Source organism: Colobus angolensis, unplaced genomic scaffold, assembly GCF_000951035.1.
Source record: "Colobus angolensis palliatus isolate OR3802 unplaced genomic scaffold, Cang.pa_1.0 Scaffold472, whole genome shotgun sequence".
In the NCBI taxonomy this organism is placed as follows: Eukaryota; Metazoa; Chordata; class Mammalia; order Primates; family Cercopithecidae; genus Colobus; species Colobus angolensis.
In genome coordinates, this window is record NW_012118177.1 from 1,240,200 (window position 1) to 1,257,661 (window position 17,462).

The 17,462-nt window shown below is 42.4% G+C and overlaps 1 protein-coding gene across 5 annotated transcripts in view; it reads left to right on the forward strand.

The window, feature by feature from the left end:
* The first annotated feature begins 10,445 nt into the window (after nucleotides 1-10,445).
* The window catches only part of PRPS1 (phosphoribosyl pyrophosphate synthetase 1), a 26,235-nt gene continuing 19,218 nt past the window's right edge, over nucleotides 10,446-17,462 (forward strand). For 3 of the 5 annotated variants that reach the window (XM_011958720.1, XM_011958721.1, XM_011958723.1), the window contains exon 1: nucleotides 10,498-10,772. In XM_011958720.1, coding sequence (XP_011814110.1) covers nucleotides 10,651-10,772 — 122 coding nt within the window. In that variant the 5' untranslated portion in view covers nucleotides 10,498-10,650. Of the gene's footprint in view, nucleotides 10,773-17,462 lie in introns of all 5 variants that reach the window. The other 2 variants (XM_011958722.1, XM_011958724.1) reach the window with 1 other exon arrangement.

The window sequence follows — 17,462 nt, forward strand, 5'->3', positions numbered from 1 at the left end:
TGAGACCTTGTCAAATAAATAAATAAATAAAAATTATCATGTCCAGCAAAAAAAATACACAACAACAAAAAGAAATGCCTGCAGAAGAAATGACTGATTGAACAAGTGGATGAATTTAGACTCTCCTATAATGCCTGGGGTCTCAAAGGGAGGTATAGCCAGCCAGACCAAAACATCCCAGGGGGTGGGGAGAGGGTGGGAGCCCTTCCACTGAGAAGGGTGTTTACATAATTTTCCCAGAGGCCCTGAGCTTTGGAGTTGATTGGAAATATGAAATATGGGCAAGAGGGCATCCCTCAGCATTTTCTAGAATTATCAATGCTCTTCCCTTCCCTTTCCTTCTAGCTCAGAGTTCAGAGCTCCCCTCATCTGGACTGCATTCAGTACTCTCAAACTGGCATTCAAAGCCCTCCACAGTCTGGTTTTATATCAGTCAGGGTCAACCAGAGAAAGAGAACCAGGCTGGGCGCAGTGGCTCACACCTGCAATCCCAGCACTTTGGGAGGCCGAGGTGGGTGGATCACCTGAGGTCAGGAGTTTGAGACCAGCCTGACCAACAAGGTGAAGCCCTGTCTCTACTAAAAATACAAAATTAGCCAGGCGTGGTGGCACATGCCTGTAATCTCAGCTACTTGGGAGGCTGAAGCAGGAGAATTGCTTGAACCCGGGAGGCAGAGGTTGCAGTGAGCCGAGACCGTGCCACTGCACTCCAGCCTGGGCAACAAGAGCGAGCGAAAATCCATCTCAAAAAAAAAAAGAGAGAGAGAGAGAAGGAGAACCAGTACAAGACATATATTAAGAAATTTATTGTAAGGATTTGGCTTACGTCATTGTGGGGGCTGGCTAGGCTAGTCTGAAATCCGTGTGGCAGGCCATCAGGAGGGGCAGGCTAGAATTCTGGGCAGTAGCTGAAGCTGTAGTCCACACATGGAATTTCTTTTTCCTTACAGAAACCTCAGCTCCATTCTTAAGGCTTTTTAATTGATTGGATCCGGCTCACCCAGACTAACTAGGAAAATCTCCGTACTTAAAGTCGACCCATTATGAATGCTAATCACATTTACAAAATACCTTTACAGCAACACCTAAATCAGTGTTTGATTCAATAACTGGGACCACAGTCTACTCAAGTTGACACATAAAATTCACCATCAGCTGGTGCAACAACACATGACTGTAGTCCCAGTTACTTGGGAGGTTGAAGCAGGAGGATCTGAGACCAGCCTGGGCAACATAGCAAGCCCCTGTCTTTAAAAAAAAAAAATATCTGACCACCACAGGCTTCTAGCTGCCTTTCTTGCCTGAGCTCTGAACACACCCTTCCTCGCCTCACCCCACACATACATTCACCTGCCCATGGCCTTTGTTAAAGCTCTTCTCCCCGCTCTGTATCCTCAGGTTAATATCTTTGGTCTTACCTCACCCATTTTCTGCAAGACCCTTCCCAGATTCTTTCAATATGATCATGTTTCTCATGCCCCCATTATTAACCTTATTTCTGTAAGTATCTGTCTTGTCTGCTCCACTCAAGGGAAAGCATAGTGTACTGTTAATTCTCTGTAGGCACACCCTCCAGAGGCCCTGGTATATAGGTACTCAGCACATTTCTTTTGAATGACAATATATCAGATTTACAGAACTCGCCATGATTTACATATAATTCTGCCAGTTTTTAAAAATCTCTTATGGACTTAATGCCTAGCTGACACATATATTGTCCCTATTCTGATGGTCTAATTTGTCCATGTTCATCCATCCCTAAAAGTTTGAGGAGATTTTTTTTTCTTTCTTTCTTTCTTTTTTTTTTTTTTTTTTTGAGACGGAGTCTCACTCTGTGGCCCAGCCTGGAGTACAGTGGTGTGATCTCGGCTCACTGCAAGCTCCACCTCCCAGGTTCATGCCACTCTCGTAACTCAGTCTCCCGAGTAGCTAGGACTAAAGGCGCCCACCACCACGCCTGGCTAATTTTTTTTTTTGTGTGTGTGTGTGTGTATTTTTAGTAGAGACGGGGTTTCACCATGTTAGCCAGGATGGTCTCAATCTCCTTACCTTGTCAGGAGATCGCCTGGCCTCCCAAAGTGCTTTGGGATTACAGGCATGCACCACTACACCCGGCTAATTTTGTATTTATTTATTTTTTATTTTTTTAGTAGAGACGGGGGGTTTCACCATGTTGGCCAGGCTGGTCTCAAACTCCTAACCTCAGGTGATCCACCTGCCTCGGCCTCCCAAAGTGCTGGGATTACAGGCATGAGCCACCACGCCTGGCTGAGGACATTTTTTTTTCTAAAGTATTTTAATTCAAATCTCCTCAAAGAGATTTAAATTAAATCTCTTACCGTGCGAGGTGGCTCACGTCTGTAATCCCAGCACTTTGGGAGGCTGAGGCAGGTGGATCACTTGAGGTCAGGAGTTCAAGACCAGCCTGATCAACATAGTGAAACCTCGTCTCTATGAAAACTACAAAAAATTAGCTGGGCATGGTGATGGATGCCTGTAATTTCAGCTACTCAGGAGACTGAGGCAGGAGAATCGCTTGCACCTGGGAGGCGGACTGAGGTTGCAGTGAGTCGAGATCGCACCACTACACTCCAGCCTGGGTGACAAGAGTCAAACTCCGTCTCAAAAATAAAAATAAGTAAATAAATAATCTCTCAAAGAGTAATTCCTTGCCCACATACCCTGATTGTGCTTATCTTTCTAGAGAGAAATAAGGAGCAAAGATAACATTCTTTCCACACACGTTTACATTCTACAGATAGCCAATCAGATCACAGCACTTAGTTTTTGCCCTAATGGAATGTTTAGTTCCCCACCCGCCCCATCACTCAGACGGAGTCTTGTTCTGTCACCCAGGCTGGAGTGCAGTGGTGCAATCTCAGCTCACTGGAACATCTGCCTCCCAGATTCCATCAATTTTCCTGCCTCAGCCTCCCGAATAGCTAGGATTACAGGTGCATGCCACCACGCCCGGCTAATTTTTGTATTTTTTGTAGAGACAAGGTTTCACCATGTTGGCCAGGCTGTTCTCGAACTTCTGACCTTGTGATCCGCCCACCTTGGCCTCCCAAAGTGCTGGCATTACAGGAGTGAGCCACTGCATCTGGCCTGTGTTTAGTTTTAAACTAATGAGTCCAAGCTTCTGTGATAATTTACAGGCATACCTTGAAAATATTGTGGACTCAGTTTCAGACCACCACAGTAAATCAAACATTGCAATAAAGCAAATCACATGAATTTTTTTTATTTCCCAGTGCATAGAGAAATTACGTTTACACTACACTGTAGTCTGTTAAGTGTGCAATAGCATTATGTCTAAAATAATAAGTACGTGCCTATATTAGGCTGTTTTTTTTGTGTGTGTGTTACTATAAAGAAATACCCGAGTCTGGGTAATTTATAAAGAAAAAGAGGTTTAATTGGCTCACAGCTCTGCAGGCTTTATAGGAAATGTGGTGCTGGCATCTGCTCCTGGTGAGGACCTCAGGAAGCTTCCAATCATGGCAGAAGGTGACAGGGAGCCAGCATGTCACATGGCAAGAGCGGAAGCAAGGAAACAAAGGGGAAAAGTGCCACACTCTAAAACAACCAGATCTCCCATGAACTCAGAATAAAGAACTCAATCACTATTGAAGTACAGCACTAAGCCATTCATGAGGGATCCACCCCCATGACCCAAACATCTCTCACCAGAACTGTTTCCAACTGGGGATTACATTTTAACTTGTCATTTTGAGGAAACATATATCCAAACCATATCAATACCTGGATTAAAAAATACTTTATGGTAGGCTAGGCACGGTGGCTTATGCCTGTAATCCTAGCATTTTGTGAAGCCGAGGTGGGCAGATCACTTGAGGCCAGGAATTTGAGACCAGCCTGGTCAACATGGCAAAACCCTGTCTCTACTTGGTGCACGCCTGTAATCCCAGCTACTCAAGTGGCTGAGGCATGACAATCGCTTGAACCCAGGAGGCGGAAGTTGCAGTGAGCCAAGATCATGCCACTGCACTACAGCCTGGGTGACAGAGTGAGACTCTGTCTCAAAAAAAAAACCAAAAACAAACAAAAAAACTTCATTGCTAAAAAATGCTAATGATCATCTAAGCCTTTAGCAAGTAGTAATCTTTTTTGCTGGTGGAGGATCTTGCCTCAACATTGAGGGCTCCTGACTGATTAGGGTGGCAGTTGCTAAAGGGTGGATTGGCTATAAAAATTTTCTTAAAAAGACAACAATGAAATTTGCCACACTGATTGACTTCCTTTCACAGAAGATTTATCTGTAGCATAAAATGCTGTTTGATAACATTTTAGCCACAGCAGAACTTCTTTCAAAGTTGGATGCAATCCTCTCAAACCCTGCCACTGTTTATGTAATGTTCTAAATCATTTGTTGTCATTTCAACAATGCCCACAGCATCTTCACCAGAAATAGATTCCATTTCAAGAAACCACTTTGTTTCCTCATCCGTAAGCAAAGGAAAAAAAGAGAGAGATGACTGCTCATCCATTCAAATTTTATCATGAGATTGCAGCAATTTAGTCACATCTTCAGTTTCCACTTCTAATTCTAGTTCTCTTGCTATTTCCACCACATCTGCAGTTACTTCCTCCACTAAAGTCTTGAACTCCTTAAAGCCATCTGGGAGAGCTGGAATCAACTTCCTCCAAACTCCTGTTAATATTTTGGCCTCCTCTCATGAATCATGAATGTTAATGGTATCTAAAATGGTGAATCTGGTGTCCCTCTATGAACTGAAACTTTCTATGGGGTTAATCCAGCAGCAGCATGTACCCTGGAAAAAGGAGGAGGTGACAACAAGAAAAAAACTCATAACATGGAAGGCTTATGAATATTTTGATCCAGTTGCCATGTGGGAAAGCCCAAGCTAGTCATGTAGAGAGAGAGACAGAGCGGTCCCAGCCTCCCAGCCAACCCTACTAAAACCCTAGATTTGTGAATGAAGCTATCCTGGATAGTCCAGCCCCAGTCACCATCTGATTATAACCAACACCAGCTACATAATTTGTGGAGCCCAGTGCAAAACAGAAATGCAAGATCCATTGTTCAAAAGTTATTTAGAATTTTAAGATGGCAACAGCAGAGCATTAAACTAACTGCAAGGTCCCTCTGAGTGTGGGGCTCTCCGCAACTACATAGGTTGCATGCCTGTGAAGCTGACCTTGACTGCAACCTTCTAGGATATACCAACTGACACCATATGAAGCATAGGAACATTCCAGCTGAGCCCTGCCCAAATTCCTGACTGCAGAATTGTGAACAAATACAATAGTTGTTGTTTTAATCACAACAAATAAAATGAAATAAAATGGTGAATCCTTTCCAGAAGATTTGCAATTTACTTAGCTCAGATTCATCAGAAGAATCACTATCTATGGCAGCCTTACAAAACTTATTTCTTAAAAAATAAGATTTGAAAGTCAAAATGACTCCTTGATCCATAAGCTTCAGAATGGTTGTTGTGTTGGCAAGCATGAAAATAGTTTTAATCTCCTTGTACATCTCCATCAGAGCTCTTGGCTGACCAGGTGCATTGACAATGAAGAGTAATATTTTGAAAGGAATCTCTCTTTTTTTAGCTGTAGGTCTCAACAATGGGCTTAAAATATTCAGTAAACCATGCTATAAACAGATGTACTATCATCCAGGTTTTGTTGTTCCATTTATAGAGCACAGGCAGAATAGAATGTAGCCTAATTATTTAGGGCCTTAGAATTTTCAGAATGATACATGAGCATTGACTGATGCAGTCAATGGCTGCATTAGCTTCTAACAAGAGAGTCAATCTGTCCTTCGGAGCTTTGAAGCCAGATATTGACCTCTCTAGTTGTGAAAGTCTTAGATGGCATTTTCTTTGAATAGAAGGCTTTTACCGTCTACACTGAAAATCTGTTGTTTAGTATAGTCATCTTTATCAATAATCTTAGCTAGATGTTCTGGGTAACTTGCTGCAGCTCCTACATCAGCACTTGCTGCTTCACCTTGCACGTTTATGTTATGGAGATGTCTTCTTTCCTTAAACCTAATAAACCAACCTCTGCTAACTTCATACTTTTCTTCTGCAGCTTCTTCATGTCTCCCAGCCTTCACAGAAATGAAGGGAGTTAGGGCCTTGCTCTGGGTTAGGCTTTGCCGTAAGAGAATTTTGTGGCTGGGTTGATCTATTCAGACCACTCAAACTTTCTCCATATTGTCAGTAGAGCTGTTTTGCTTTCTTATCATTCACGTGTTCACTGGAGTAGCACTATTCATTTCCTTCAAGAACTTTTCCTTTGCATTCACAACTTGGTTAACTAGCACAAGAGACCTAGCTTTCAGCCTGTCTCAGCTTTTAACATGTCTTCCTCACTCAGTTTAATCATTTTTAGCTTTTGATTTAAAGTGAGAGACATGCAACACTTCCTTTTACTTGAACACTTAGAGGGCACAGCAGGGTTATTAATTAGCCTACTTTCAACAGTGTTGTCCCTCGGAAAATAAGGAGGCATGAGGAGAGAAAGGGAAATGGAGGAATGGCTGGTCAGTGGAACAGTCAGAACATAGAACACACACAACATTTATCAATTAAGTTTCCTGTCTTACATAGGCATGGTTCATGGCATCCCAAAACGATCACAATAGTAGCATCAAAGACCACTGATCATAGATCACCATAACAGATATAAAATAATAATAATAATAATAAAGCTTGAAATATTGCAAAAATTACCAAAATGTGACAAAGAATCACAAAATGAGCACATGCTCTTGGAAAAATGGCATCAATAGACTTGCTCAATAGAGGGTTGCCATAAACCTTCAAGTTGTAAAAAATGCAGTATCTGCAAAGCACAATAAAGTAAAGTGCAATAAAGTGAGGAATACTTGTGTCTGGAGAGAGGATCTATAGTGGTCATAAAATTCTCAAAGGGGTCCATAATCTCTAAAAGGTTGAGATTCACAATGTCTTTACCATTCCTCTTCTTAAACCCTACAGCTACTGGCATAGTTAATGACATTACTAACTTGCTCTCCCAATCTGGTTTGCCTGCCTCCAATCTCTTCCCTATTCTTCACCCTATACAGAAAAGTTTACCTGAAGCACAGTTATGATCGTGTCATGCTCTTACTGCAGAACAGTCAATGGCTTCCTATTGCCTGCTGAATGAAGTCCCAATATGGTACTTGATATTCCAGAAAAACTAACCTATTTTCTCTTCTTCAGAATCTCTCTTTGCTTCCTCATCTTTTCTTCCTGCCTGGAAGATCCACCTTCTCCCAATCATTGCCTGTCAAAACCCTACTCATCAATCAAAGCCTAACTCGTGTGCTCTACCTCCAAAAATATTTCCCAGGATACTCCATGCAGAGGTGCTATCTTCTACCTCCGGACCTGCACAGCATTTTGTTTGGGACTTATGGGAGACTTCTAGTTGCATACCCAAAATTCACTTTCTCTTCTTTCTGGGAACGGGGCCACCTAACAAAACATTTCCTAGTCTTTCTTGCAGTTAGGTGCGAATTGTGACTGAGCTCTTGCCAAAGGGATGTGACAGAAAGTGGGACGGACAAATTTCATCTCATTTACTTAAAAGGAAATCCCTTGCCTAGACCTCTTCTCTGAGCTAGAATGTGGATGTGTCCATGACCTAGCATGGAGCAGAATCATCCCACTGGCTTAGACCAGCCAACCTGTTATGCAAGAGAGAAATAATTTGTCTTACTAAAGCCGCTACATTTTAGAGTCTCCTTGTTACAGCAGCCTCCACGTTATCCAAGCACAGGCTTCTCTATGGTAGTGTATTACACTATCTGTGCTTTGTAATTGTTTGTATAAATGTCTTATCAACTTTCTTTGGAAGTTAACTCCTAATCGGTCTTCCTGCTTCCTATCTTGCCTCCTACACTCTGTTCTCATTAGCTGGGGTGATCTTTTTAAAAGGGAAGTTAGATCATGTCACTCTTTGCTAAAAATTCTTATTCAGTAAAAGCAAAAACCCCTAAAATAACCTATAAGGTTCTGCACGATCAGCACTCTCCCCACAATCAGTTTTTTTTTTTTTTTTTTTTTTGAGACAAGGTCTCTCTCTGTCGCCTAGGCTGGAAGGCAGTGGCGCAATCTCGGCTTACTGCAATCTCTGCCTCCCAGGCTCAAGTGATCCTCTCACCTCATCCTCCCCAGAAGCTGGGACTACAGATGCTTGCCACCATGCCCAGCTATTTTTGTATTTTTTGTAGAGACAAGGTTTTGCCATGTGGCCCAGACTGGTCTGCAAATCCTTAGCTCAAGCGATCTGCCTGCCTCGGCCTCCCAATGTACTGGGTTTACAGGCATGAGCCATCGCGCCCACCTGAGTCCCCCATTCACTGTTTTGTTTTGTTTAGACAGAATCTCACTCTGTCGCCCAGGCTGGAGTACAGTGGTGTGATCTCCACTCACTGCAGCAACCTCCGCCTCCCAAGTTCAAGTGATTCTCTTGCCTCAGTGGGACTACAGGTGCCCACCACCACGCCTGGCTAATTTTTGTATTTTTTGTAGAGACGAGGTTTCGCCACATTGCCCAGGCCGGTCTTGAACTCCTGAGCTCAAGTGATCCGCCCGCCTCGGCGCCCCCAGGTGCTGGGATTACAGGCGTGAGCCACCTTGCCCGGCCGGCCTCCAATCACTCTTATCTCATTGACCTCACTTTCCTCCTTTTATAGATACATTCCACTTCCACCACACAACACTCGCCCCGCGTTGGTATTTCTCAAACAAGCGAGATACATCTGCCTTAGGGTATTTGCCCTTGGTGTTCTCTTTGCTTATCGAGACATCAGCATGGCTCATTTTTTGTTTTTTTTTTTTCCTCCTTCAGGTCTTTGCCCAAATGTTACCTTCCCAGACAGGTCTTCTCTGACCACCCTACTTAAAATTGTACTCCTCTCCTCTACACTCTGGCACATTATCGCACCTTCCTTGCCTGATTTTTTTCCCACAGCACTTATTGCCATTTGACATACTATGTATTTTGCTTATTTATAAGAACGTAAACTCCATGAGAGCAGCATATTTTTAATTGTTTACTACTGTATCCTTGTGCTAATAAACAGGGCCTAGCACATAAAGAATGTTCACTAAATGTTTATTGAATGAACGAATCCCTTGGGGCAAATACTTTGTAGTCCCCTCAATGCCTAGCACACTGCCTTATATGCAATAGAACACTCAGTAAATATTTGATGAATGGCCTATGATGGAAGACTACTAACATTCTACCTTGCAGTTTACTTCGTTCTCTGAGTATTCCTACATACATGGGCTTACATTAAATTTCTGAGCTTGTAAACGTGCAACAAAAGGTCAGAAGGAGAAGTCCTCCATGGACACTGCTGAAAATGGCGGTAAGACAAAGATAGGATGCTGCTTTGAGTATTTTCTGCCTTTGCCACTTAGATAAATCCCTCTCCCACCTCCATCTCAGTTTTATCGTATGTAAAATGACTATATGATCTCTGAGGTCCCTTCTATTTTTACATTTGGTAGTTTTGAGCACAATGGTCACTTTTGATTCCAGAATTGTATGATTTTTATCTTCTCCTAACCCATGCTTGAAATACGCTTAATGGAAACGTGGTGCAAGAATAAAAGCTCACTTAGGTCCAATTAACAAGTATCACTACAAAAATAATAAAACATGGTGTAAAAGGCCACATTAGCAACATGTAGATGATGACATTGAGGCTTACATGAGGCAGACAGGACTAAAACCCAGGTTTTTTTCAATCCCTTCAGGGCTCTTTATCTGAAGTCCCATAGAACACTGTACTTTCTTTCCTTTCCAAGGGCTATAAAAGTTAGATCTTTATTGTCCAGATAGTTTGGAAAATTCATCCTCCTTCACTTGTCTCAACATACTTGGTTCCAGCACTAGAAACAAAGCAACTTTCTCTTGCAGTGTCTCTTGGATGATTCAGGTGGCATGCCTTCAGTCACTTCCCCCTTGGAAACTGTCTTGCAGGCAAAGGCGACACTGCAATTACAATGGGCAAGCAAACTCTTTGCATGCACGTCTGTGATGTAAAAATGTTTTAATTCAGCCCCATCCTTATAAAGAGATAAAAAATGTGTTCAGAAACATGCAAACTCGTGGCTGTCATCCTGATAAACAGATTTTCTTAAAGGAAACGCTAAACCAGAGCCAGACTTACTTTCCTGCGCTGAGGGAGGGGAAATAAAAAAGCAGGCATGGTTGATTTCCCGCTAGCGGGTACGATCTGGTCCCAGACGTCACGAGCATCCCTCCACCCCTAGTCCAACGTCTCCTGTGCCCGACCGCCTAGCTACAGGGGGCCGGGCTACGGGTTAGACTCGTCCCCGTTCATTTTCTTCAGCCAATACCTGAGAGAATCAGAAGGAGGCAGAGCTATAGTAAGGACCAAACCCCGCCCTTCGCTCCCTCTTAGCTAATCGTTGCCAGCTGGGTGTGGACTTCGCTGCTGACCCCACCTCCGCCGCTCTGGGTAATTTAGAGCCGCGCGCCGGGCGGGAATGTAAGATGGCGGAGTAGCAACGCAAAGCGCTTAGTATTGAGTCTCTGGCCGACTTCGGCTCCCGTCTCTGCAGCATCCGTGATCGCTTAGCGGAGTGCTTAGGGTAGTTGGCCAGGATGCCGAATATCAAAATCTTCAGCGGCAGCTCCCACCAGGACTTATCTCAGAAAATTGCTGACCGCCTGGGCCTGGAGCTAGGCAAGGTGGTGACTAAGAAATTCAGCAACCAGGAGACCTGGTAAGGACCAAGTTGGGACCCCGACTAGACCTCACCTGCACAGGCGGCAGAGGACAGGAGGGATGGGGTCGCCGCTTGAACTCAAACAGACTAGGGGAGGAGGGAGGGGGTGCAGCTCTGTGACTAGCCTACCCCACGGGCTGTTTCCGTTATTTTACCTCTCGCGGGAGGGTCACGTTCATTCTTACCGTGTCGTGGGGTGGAGTCAAAAGATGGAGCATGAGGCGAAGCTTATGCGTTTGAGGGCAAGGGCTGGGGGACCCAATAGATAGTGGCTGCATAGAGCGACGAGAGGGGATCGACGCTTAGCCAGGGCGGTAGGGACACGTGGCTTGGCTTTGCTGTTGAGCCACCCAGGCTGGATGGGGTTGCTTCAGCTCTTGGACTAGCTTGCATTTAGAGAGCCTACCTGCGTACTGAGCTCTCCTGGTCTTTCTTCTCCTAGAGTCCAAGAAGCAGCTTTTTAATTCGAAATGGTGTTGGTCCGTTCGGCTTGGTGTTGAGAGAAACTGACATTATGTACTGCAGGCGCCAAAATTATTACGACTTACCTTAGATCTGCAAGCGTTGACTTTTCTCATCTTATGAATCATCCACCTGAGTAATCGGAGCCATAAATCTACTTGATTGGTTAAAGTGATGCGTTGACTCTGCATCCTTGATAGCCAGCATCTCAGCTTGAGCCATCCAGAAAATCTTGGAAACCTCAATTCTGGAATCTTTGACCTTCCCCAGTGCAGCTAGTGGTACAGATAATGCAAAAGCGTATTTTTCAGTAACCGAGTCCATCCTAAACTTGGCTACTTCTTAAGCTCTGTGTAGGGAATTTAGGAAACAATTTTATACCTGAATGTTAAAGATAATTGAGGACAGGTAATGTAGTGGAAGACCAGGACTGGACAGTGCATTGCAACTTGCATTTTTTCCATTGCCTTGCCAGTAAAACTTGCTTCCTTCCCTGACTTACACCCTCTACCGGCACCATGGGACTGTTTTAGAGATAACTTGGTTACCTGATTATTTCAGTGCCCCTTCCACCTAAGTGTGGGATCTTTAGTTTCTGATAGGTGTAATTTGTATTTTGTTGTTACCCTATCGATTTAATCAGGGCTCTGCCCACGATCTTACAGATCTGTTAAGGGGAAAGTTTTCACCTAATAATCAGATAAGAATATTTCGAATATTTTTTTCCTAAATGCTTTTGCTGACTTTTTTGCTTTCTTTGTACTGATTTCCAAGTGTAACTCCCCTTATCTCTTTTAGATCCTGCTGATAAAGTAATGCCATCCATAATGGACAGCTTCTTCCCGAATTATTGTGCTACTGATTGTGATGCAAATGATAGTGTAAACATTGCCATCTGTAACCAGGCAATACCTTAGTCAACAGAGGCTTACAAACTGCTGTCTTTAGATTTTTCCAAACCATTATGGCTCATGGGCCTTAATAAAGAATACAAAACAGGACTAGACTTTGTGATTGGCAATATAGTTAGGGGACAATAATGTTTTTCATTTAGAGGTTTTCTTTGGCCCCTGTGGATATTTAATCCTTTTCCTGTGCGTCTAGGAAAAATGTGAAGGCATGAAAGCTTTATTTTCTCCTTGTGTTAATCCTTCTGCCCTCTGCATAATGCAGCACCCCAGAACCTGAAGATATATTGGGAGAGGAGAAGGGGAGGACAACTTAGTTTTCTACTGATTGATTTCTATTAAGTCCAACATGGATAATTACTGACTGGTTAGATTTCCTTGTTTTTGGCTTTATCATTAGCTTCTTGGTTCCTAGATATTCTGAAATCTTCATTGAACATAATCACAATTCTTTTTTATGGAGTTCCCCCCATCTTTGTTTTTCCTACACTGAATAAATGGTAACTGCTCCCTGTAACTGCTCCCCCAGGTGACTCTTAGTTGATGCTTTCTTGAACAGAGTAGCTTTTCTTCTAACATAAGGATCATCCTTGGCTGTCTAGTTATTTAGGAAATACACACACACACACACACACACACACAGGGGGTGGGTGTTAAAAGTGCTGAAATCAGAAAACTTGGATCTGAATCCTTAACCTTTCTTTGCCCCAGTAATCTAATCTGTAAAGTAGTACCTACCCATACAGTTGTTACGAGGATTGAATGAGCTAGGAGTAAAGTTCTTAGGATCTTGTCCAAACCATAAGTACAACAATAAATGTTGACAAGAAGGAGTGGTGATGGTATTGCAGAAAATGTGGAAAATATAGAACACAGAAGGGAGAAGATATGCCTCTTAATTTCATCACCTGACATAAATGTCACATTATCATTTCTGACTCCCTAGATATTTGTGTAAGATACACTTTTTCAAGAATGTTTAATACATTTATAGCTCTCTTCACTTAGCAATATATTTTGAACAGTTTCTCCCTTTAATATTTAGTATACTTTTCTTTTTTTTATTATTAAAGATTTTAATTTATGTTTTAGAGATGAGGTCTCACTATGTTGCCCAGGCTGGAGTCCAATAGCTACTCACAGGCACAGTCATAGCACACTGCATCTGCACACTCCCAGGCTCAAGTGATCTGCCTGCCTCTGCCTCTCAAGTAGTTGAGAATAGAGGCACGTACCACTGAGGTGGGCTAGTTGATTATGCCATAGTTTTATATAACCAAATTCTTTTTTTTTTTTTTTGAGACAGAGTCTCGCACTGTCACCTGGGCTGGAGTGCAATGGCGTGATCTCGGGGGTCACTGCAACCTCTGCCTCCCAGGTTCAAGCAGTTCTCCTGCCTCAGCCCCACCGAGTAGCTGGGATTACAGGCACCCGCCACCATGCCCGTCTAATTTTTCGTATTTTTAGTAGAAATAGAGTTTCACTATATTGGCCAGGCTGGTCTCGAACTCCTGACCTCGTGATCCGCCCGCCTCGGCCTCCCAAAGTGCTGGGATTACAGGCGTGAGCCACCGCGCCCGGCTTATATAACCAAATTCTTACTGGACATTTCTAGTTTTTGATCTAATGCTTTTATATGAAAATCCATGAACATAAATCTTTGACCATTTCTGATTATTTCCTTAAAATAAATCCCTAGGAAGGTAATTCTTAGGTTAAAGGGTAGATACCATTTTTCAGGCTTTTGATGCCTATTGCCAGATTACTCCCCAGAAAAGTTGAACCAATGTGTCTCGTCAGCAATAATACAATATTAATAATATTTATGTATTTATTTTTTGAGACGAGTTTCACTCTTGTTGACCAGGAGTGCAGTGGTGCGATCTCAGCTCACTGCAACCTCCGCCACTCAAGTTCAAGCAGGTCTTCCGCCTCAGCCTCCCGAATAGCTGGAATTACAGGCATGCGCCACCACACCCGTCTAATATTTTGTATTTTTAGTAGAGACGGGGTTTCACCATGTTGGACAGACTGGTTTCAAACTCCTGACCTCAGGTGATTCCCCCACCTCAGCCTCCCAAAGTGCTGGGATTATAGGCATGAGCTACCGCACCCAGCCATAATATTTAATGTATAGTGGATGCCTAACGTGCTAGTTTCCCTGCTAAGCATTTAGTATACATTGTGTTTAATCCCCTTAAAATTGTTATGAGGAATAACTCTTACTATCCCTATTTTACAGAGAAGGGAACTACAGTAAGATGCAGAGTAACTTGCCCAGCTCTGGGTATTATTGTTCTTTTAAATTTTTGCTGACAAGATCTCTCACCTGGCTTTAAAAAGAACTTTTAGATATTTTAAAATTTTGACTTTATTTTCTTCAATATTTGTAAATAACTTTGGTTTATTTGGTTATTCTGTACTAGCTGAGAGGAGGAAGACTTGAACTTTGGTTGCCTAGGGTTTTCCTGAGAACTGTATCTTCTGGTTGTGGTTAGTTAATCCTGTGTATTTTGCACTTGTCAGTATCTCCATAATCTAAATTCTTCAGATTTTCTTAAGAATACTATCCACCTTGTAGATTCACTTTCGGTGTTTCTTGACATTCCATGTCAATTGGATACACTTATGCCTGACCTTAAAGGAAAGGGAAAAGAGAAACTAGTTTTCTCACTTATTGGATAGACATAGCCAGTCTTCTGGCCTCACCAAAACAGCTGAGAGAATGATTGGCCCAAAGCCATTTGGAGAACACTCCTATAGAGGGAGAGAACAAGGAGTATTACTCTCTAAATTGCTGAACTAGGTTTTTCCACTTAATAGATTATGTTAGGAGCAAACAGGTTTTAGGCACAAGTGTTCTTCTCTATCGCTGCCATAACTTAGAAGAAACCATAAGAATAAGGTTAAGATTTTTAGAGGACTTCTTGAACCAAGCTGTATAATCGGAGTGCAATTCACGGACTTTTTAAGACTTTGTCAAACAAAGTCTGTATGTTATAGTACTACTATAGGGAAAGATTGGTCTTAATAAGTGAAATTAGAATTATACACAGTAAAACAAGGCAGTATCACTTAGTTTACTTGCACCACCTTATGTTATTTATGTATTTTCTTTCTAAGCTTCTCTATTTTTGTTTTGTTTTTGTAAGATCTTTTCAAAAGCACCACATTTTTTAAACAGTTAAATAACCTTTTCAAGTTATTAGATACATACCTTGTAACAAACATGCTTCTATGCGGAAGGTAGCTTTTAATTTTAAAAAGTTTGGCTTTGAGAAATGGCTGAGCCATTGGTTGATTATTAAGTGATATAATAACAAAAATGGTACTAGCGATTGTGTTGGGTGGTGAGCTGATAAGTGATTTTTATTTTATATATTTTTTGATAAGTGATTTATAAAAAATTATTATTCAAGCCTTATGTGATGTTAGAATATGTATATTTTTAAAATAATCACCTTGTCTGGGTGCGGTGGCTCACACCTGCAATTCCAGCACTTTGGGAGGCCGAGGCAGGTGGATCACCTGAGGTCAGGAGTTTGAGACCAGCCTGGCCAATGTGGCAAAACCCCGTCTCTACTAAAAATACAAAACTTAGCCGGGTGTGGTGGCACACACCTGTAGTCCCAGCTACTTGGGAGACTGAGGCAGGAGAATCGCTTGAACCCGGGAGGCAGAGGTTGCAGTGAGCAGAGATCACACCATTGCACTCCAGCCTGGGTGACAGAGTGAGATTCTGTCCCAAAAGAATCAATCAATAAATAAAATAATCATCTCTACTAAAGCTATATATTTATCAGATGCCCTTTGATGTTTTAATTAGCAGTGATAATTTAATTTTTAAATAATATCTCACCTGCTTTCAAGAAAGGATTTGAAGTATGTTTGATAGTCACAAGTACACACTGTTTGTTAAGGTAGGTATCAGAAGCCTTACAGAACCATGGACTACAGTAATTGTGGCAGCAATTTGGCATAAAACAATTACTAAAGTTTAGTGTTACTTTTTATTTTATTTATTTATTTATTTATTTGAGACGGAGTCTGGAGCGTCTCCCAGGCTGGAGTGCAGTGGCGTGATCTTGGCTCACTGCAAGCCCTGCCTCTTGGGTTCACGCCATTCTCCTGCCTCAGCCTCCCAAGTAGCTGAGACTACAGGTGCCTGCCACCACGCCCGGCTAATTTTTTTTTTTTTAAATAGAGTCGGGGTTTCACCGTGTTAACCAGGATGGTCTCGATCTCCTGACCTCAGGTGATCTGCCCGCCTCCGCCTCCCAAAGTGCTGGAATTACAGGCATGAGCCACCCTCCCCCTCCTAGTGTTACTTTTTTTAAATTGTATCCCTTGGCTTCCTGACAGCCAGAGGGTTAAAGGCATATGCAATGGATTATGTGGTTTTTATTTTCATAAAGTTATTTAGAAATTTCCAGGCACAAAATCCTAAGAATTTTATGGGTGAGACCTCTAAATAGTGATATCGAGTAACATCATGCACAATATAGCAATTTTGTGGGTATTTTTTATATTGACTGATAGTTGAGGCATTTGTAAAGGGAGATAAGCCGCTGTGGTCTAAGAATGTTGTTTTCTGGTCTTACTTGATAATGATAAAGGTTTAAAAACATAGCGGAATAGCTTGTCCCTTATACTGTCTGATATCAATTGTCAAACAACGTTTGTTCATTTGTTCTCCAACTTTTAATCAAGCATCCTGACTCTGGCAAGTGAATGTCTGAAGCACAGATGGTATTCTGTGTTCTTGACTGAAACAAGAGCCATAAGCTTCTGATACATGTTTGGAAATCAGTATGCCTGCCTGGCTTTTATTCTTCTCCAGGGAAATGGATATTTTGGTCAAGGAGCTGGTATATGGAGAATGAATGTGAGCAGGATTAAAATTTTCTGAGTTTTTCTTTTTTTTTTTTTTTTTTTTTTTTTTGAGACAGGGTCTCACTCTATCACCCAGGCTGGAATACAGTGGCATTATCATGGCTCCTAACTCCTGGGCTGAAACAATCCTCTCACCTCAGTCTCCCCAATAGCTGCGATCACAGGCACTTGCCACCATGCCTGACTAATTTTTAAATTGTTTTGTAGTGAGGAGGTCTCTTTATGTTGCCCAGGCTGGTCTCAAACTCTTGGGCTCAAGTGATCCTCCTGCCTCTGCCTCCCAACCACAGAGTTGTTCAACATAAAACATAAAAGTGATTCTTTTGGCTTGACATCTCTCAAAGGGCAGAGCTAGTAGTAAAGAAAGATCTGGGCCGGGTGCGGTGGCTCAAGCCTGTAATCCCAGCACTTTGGGAGGCCGAGA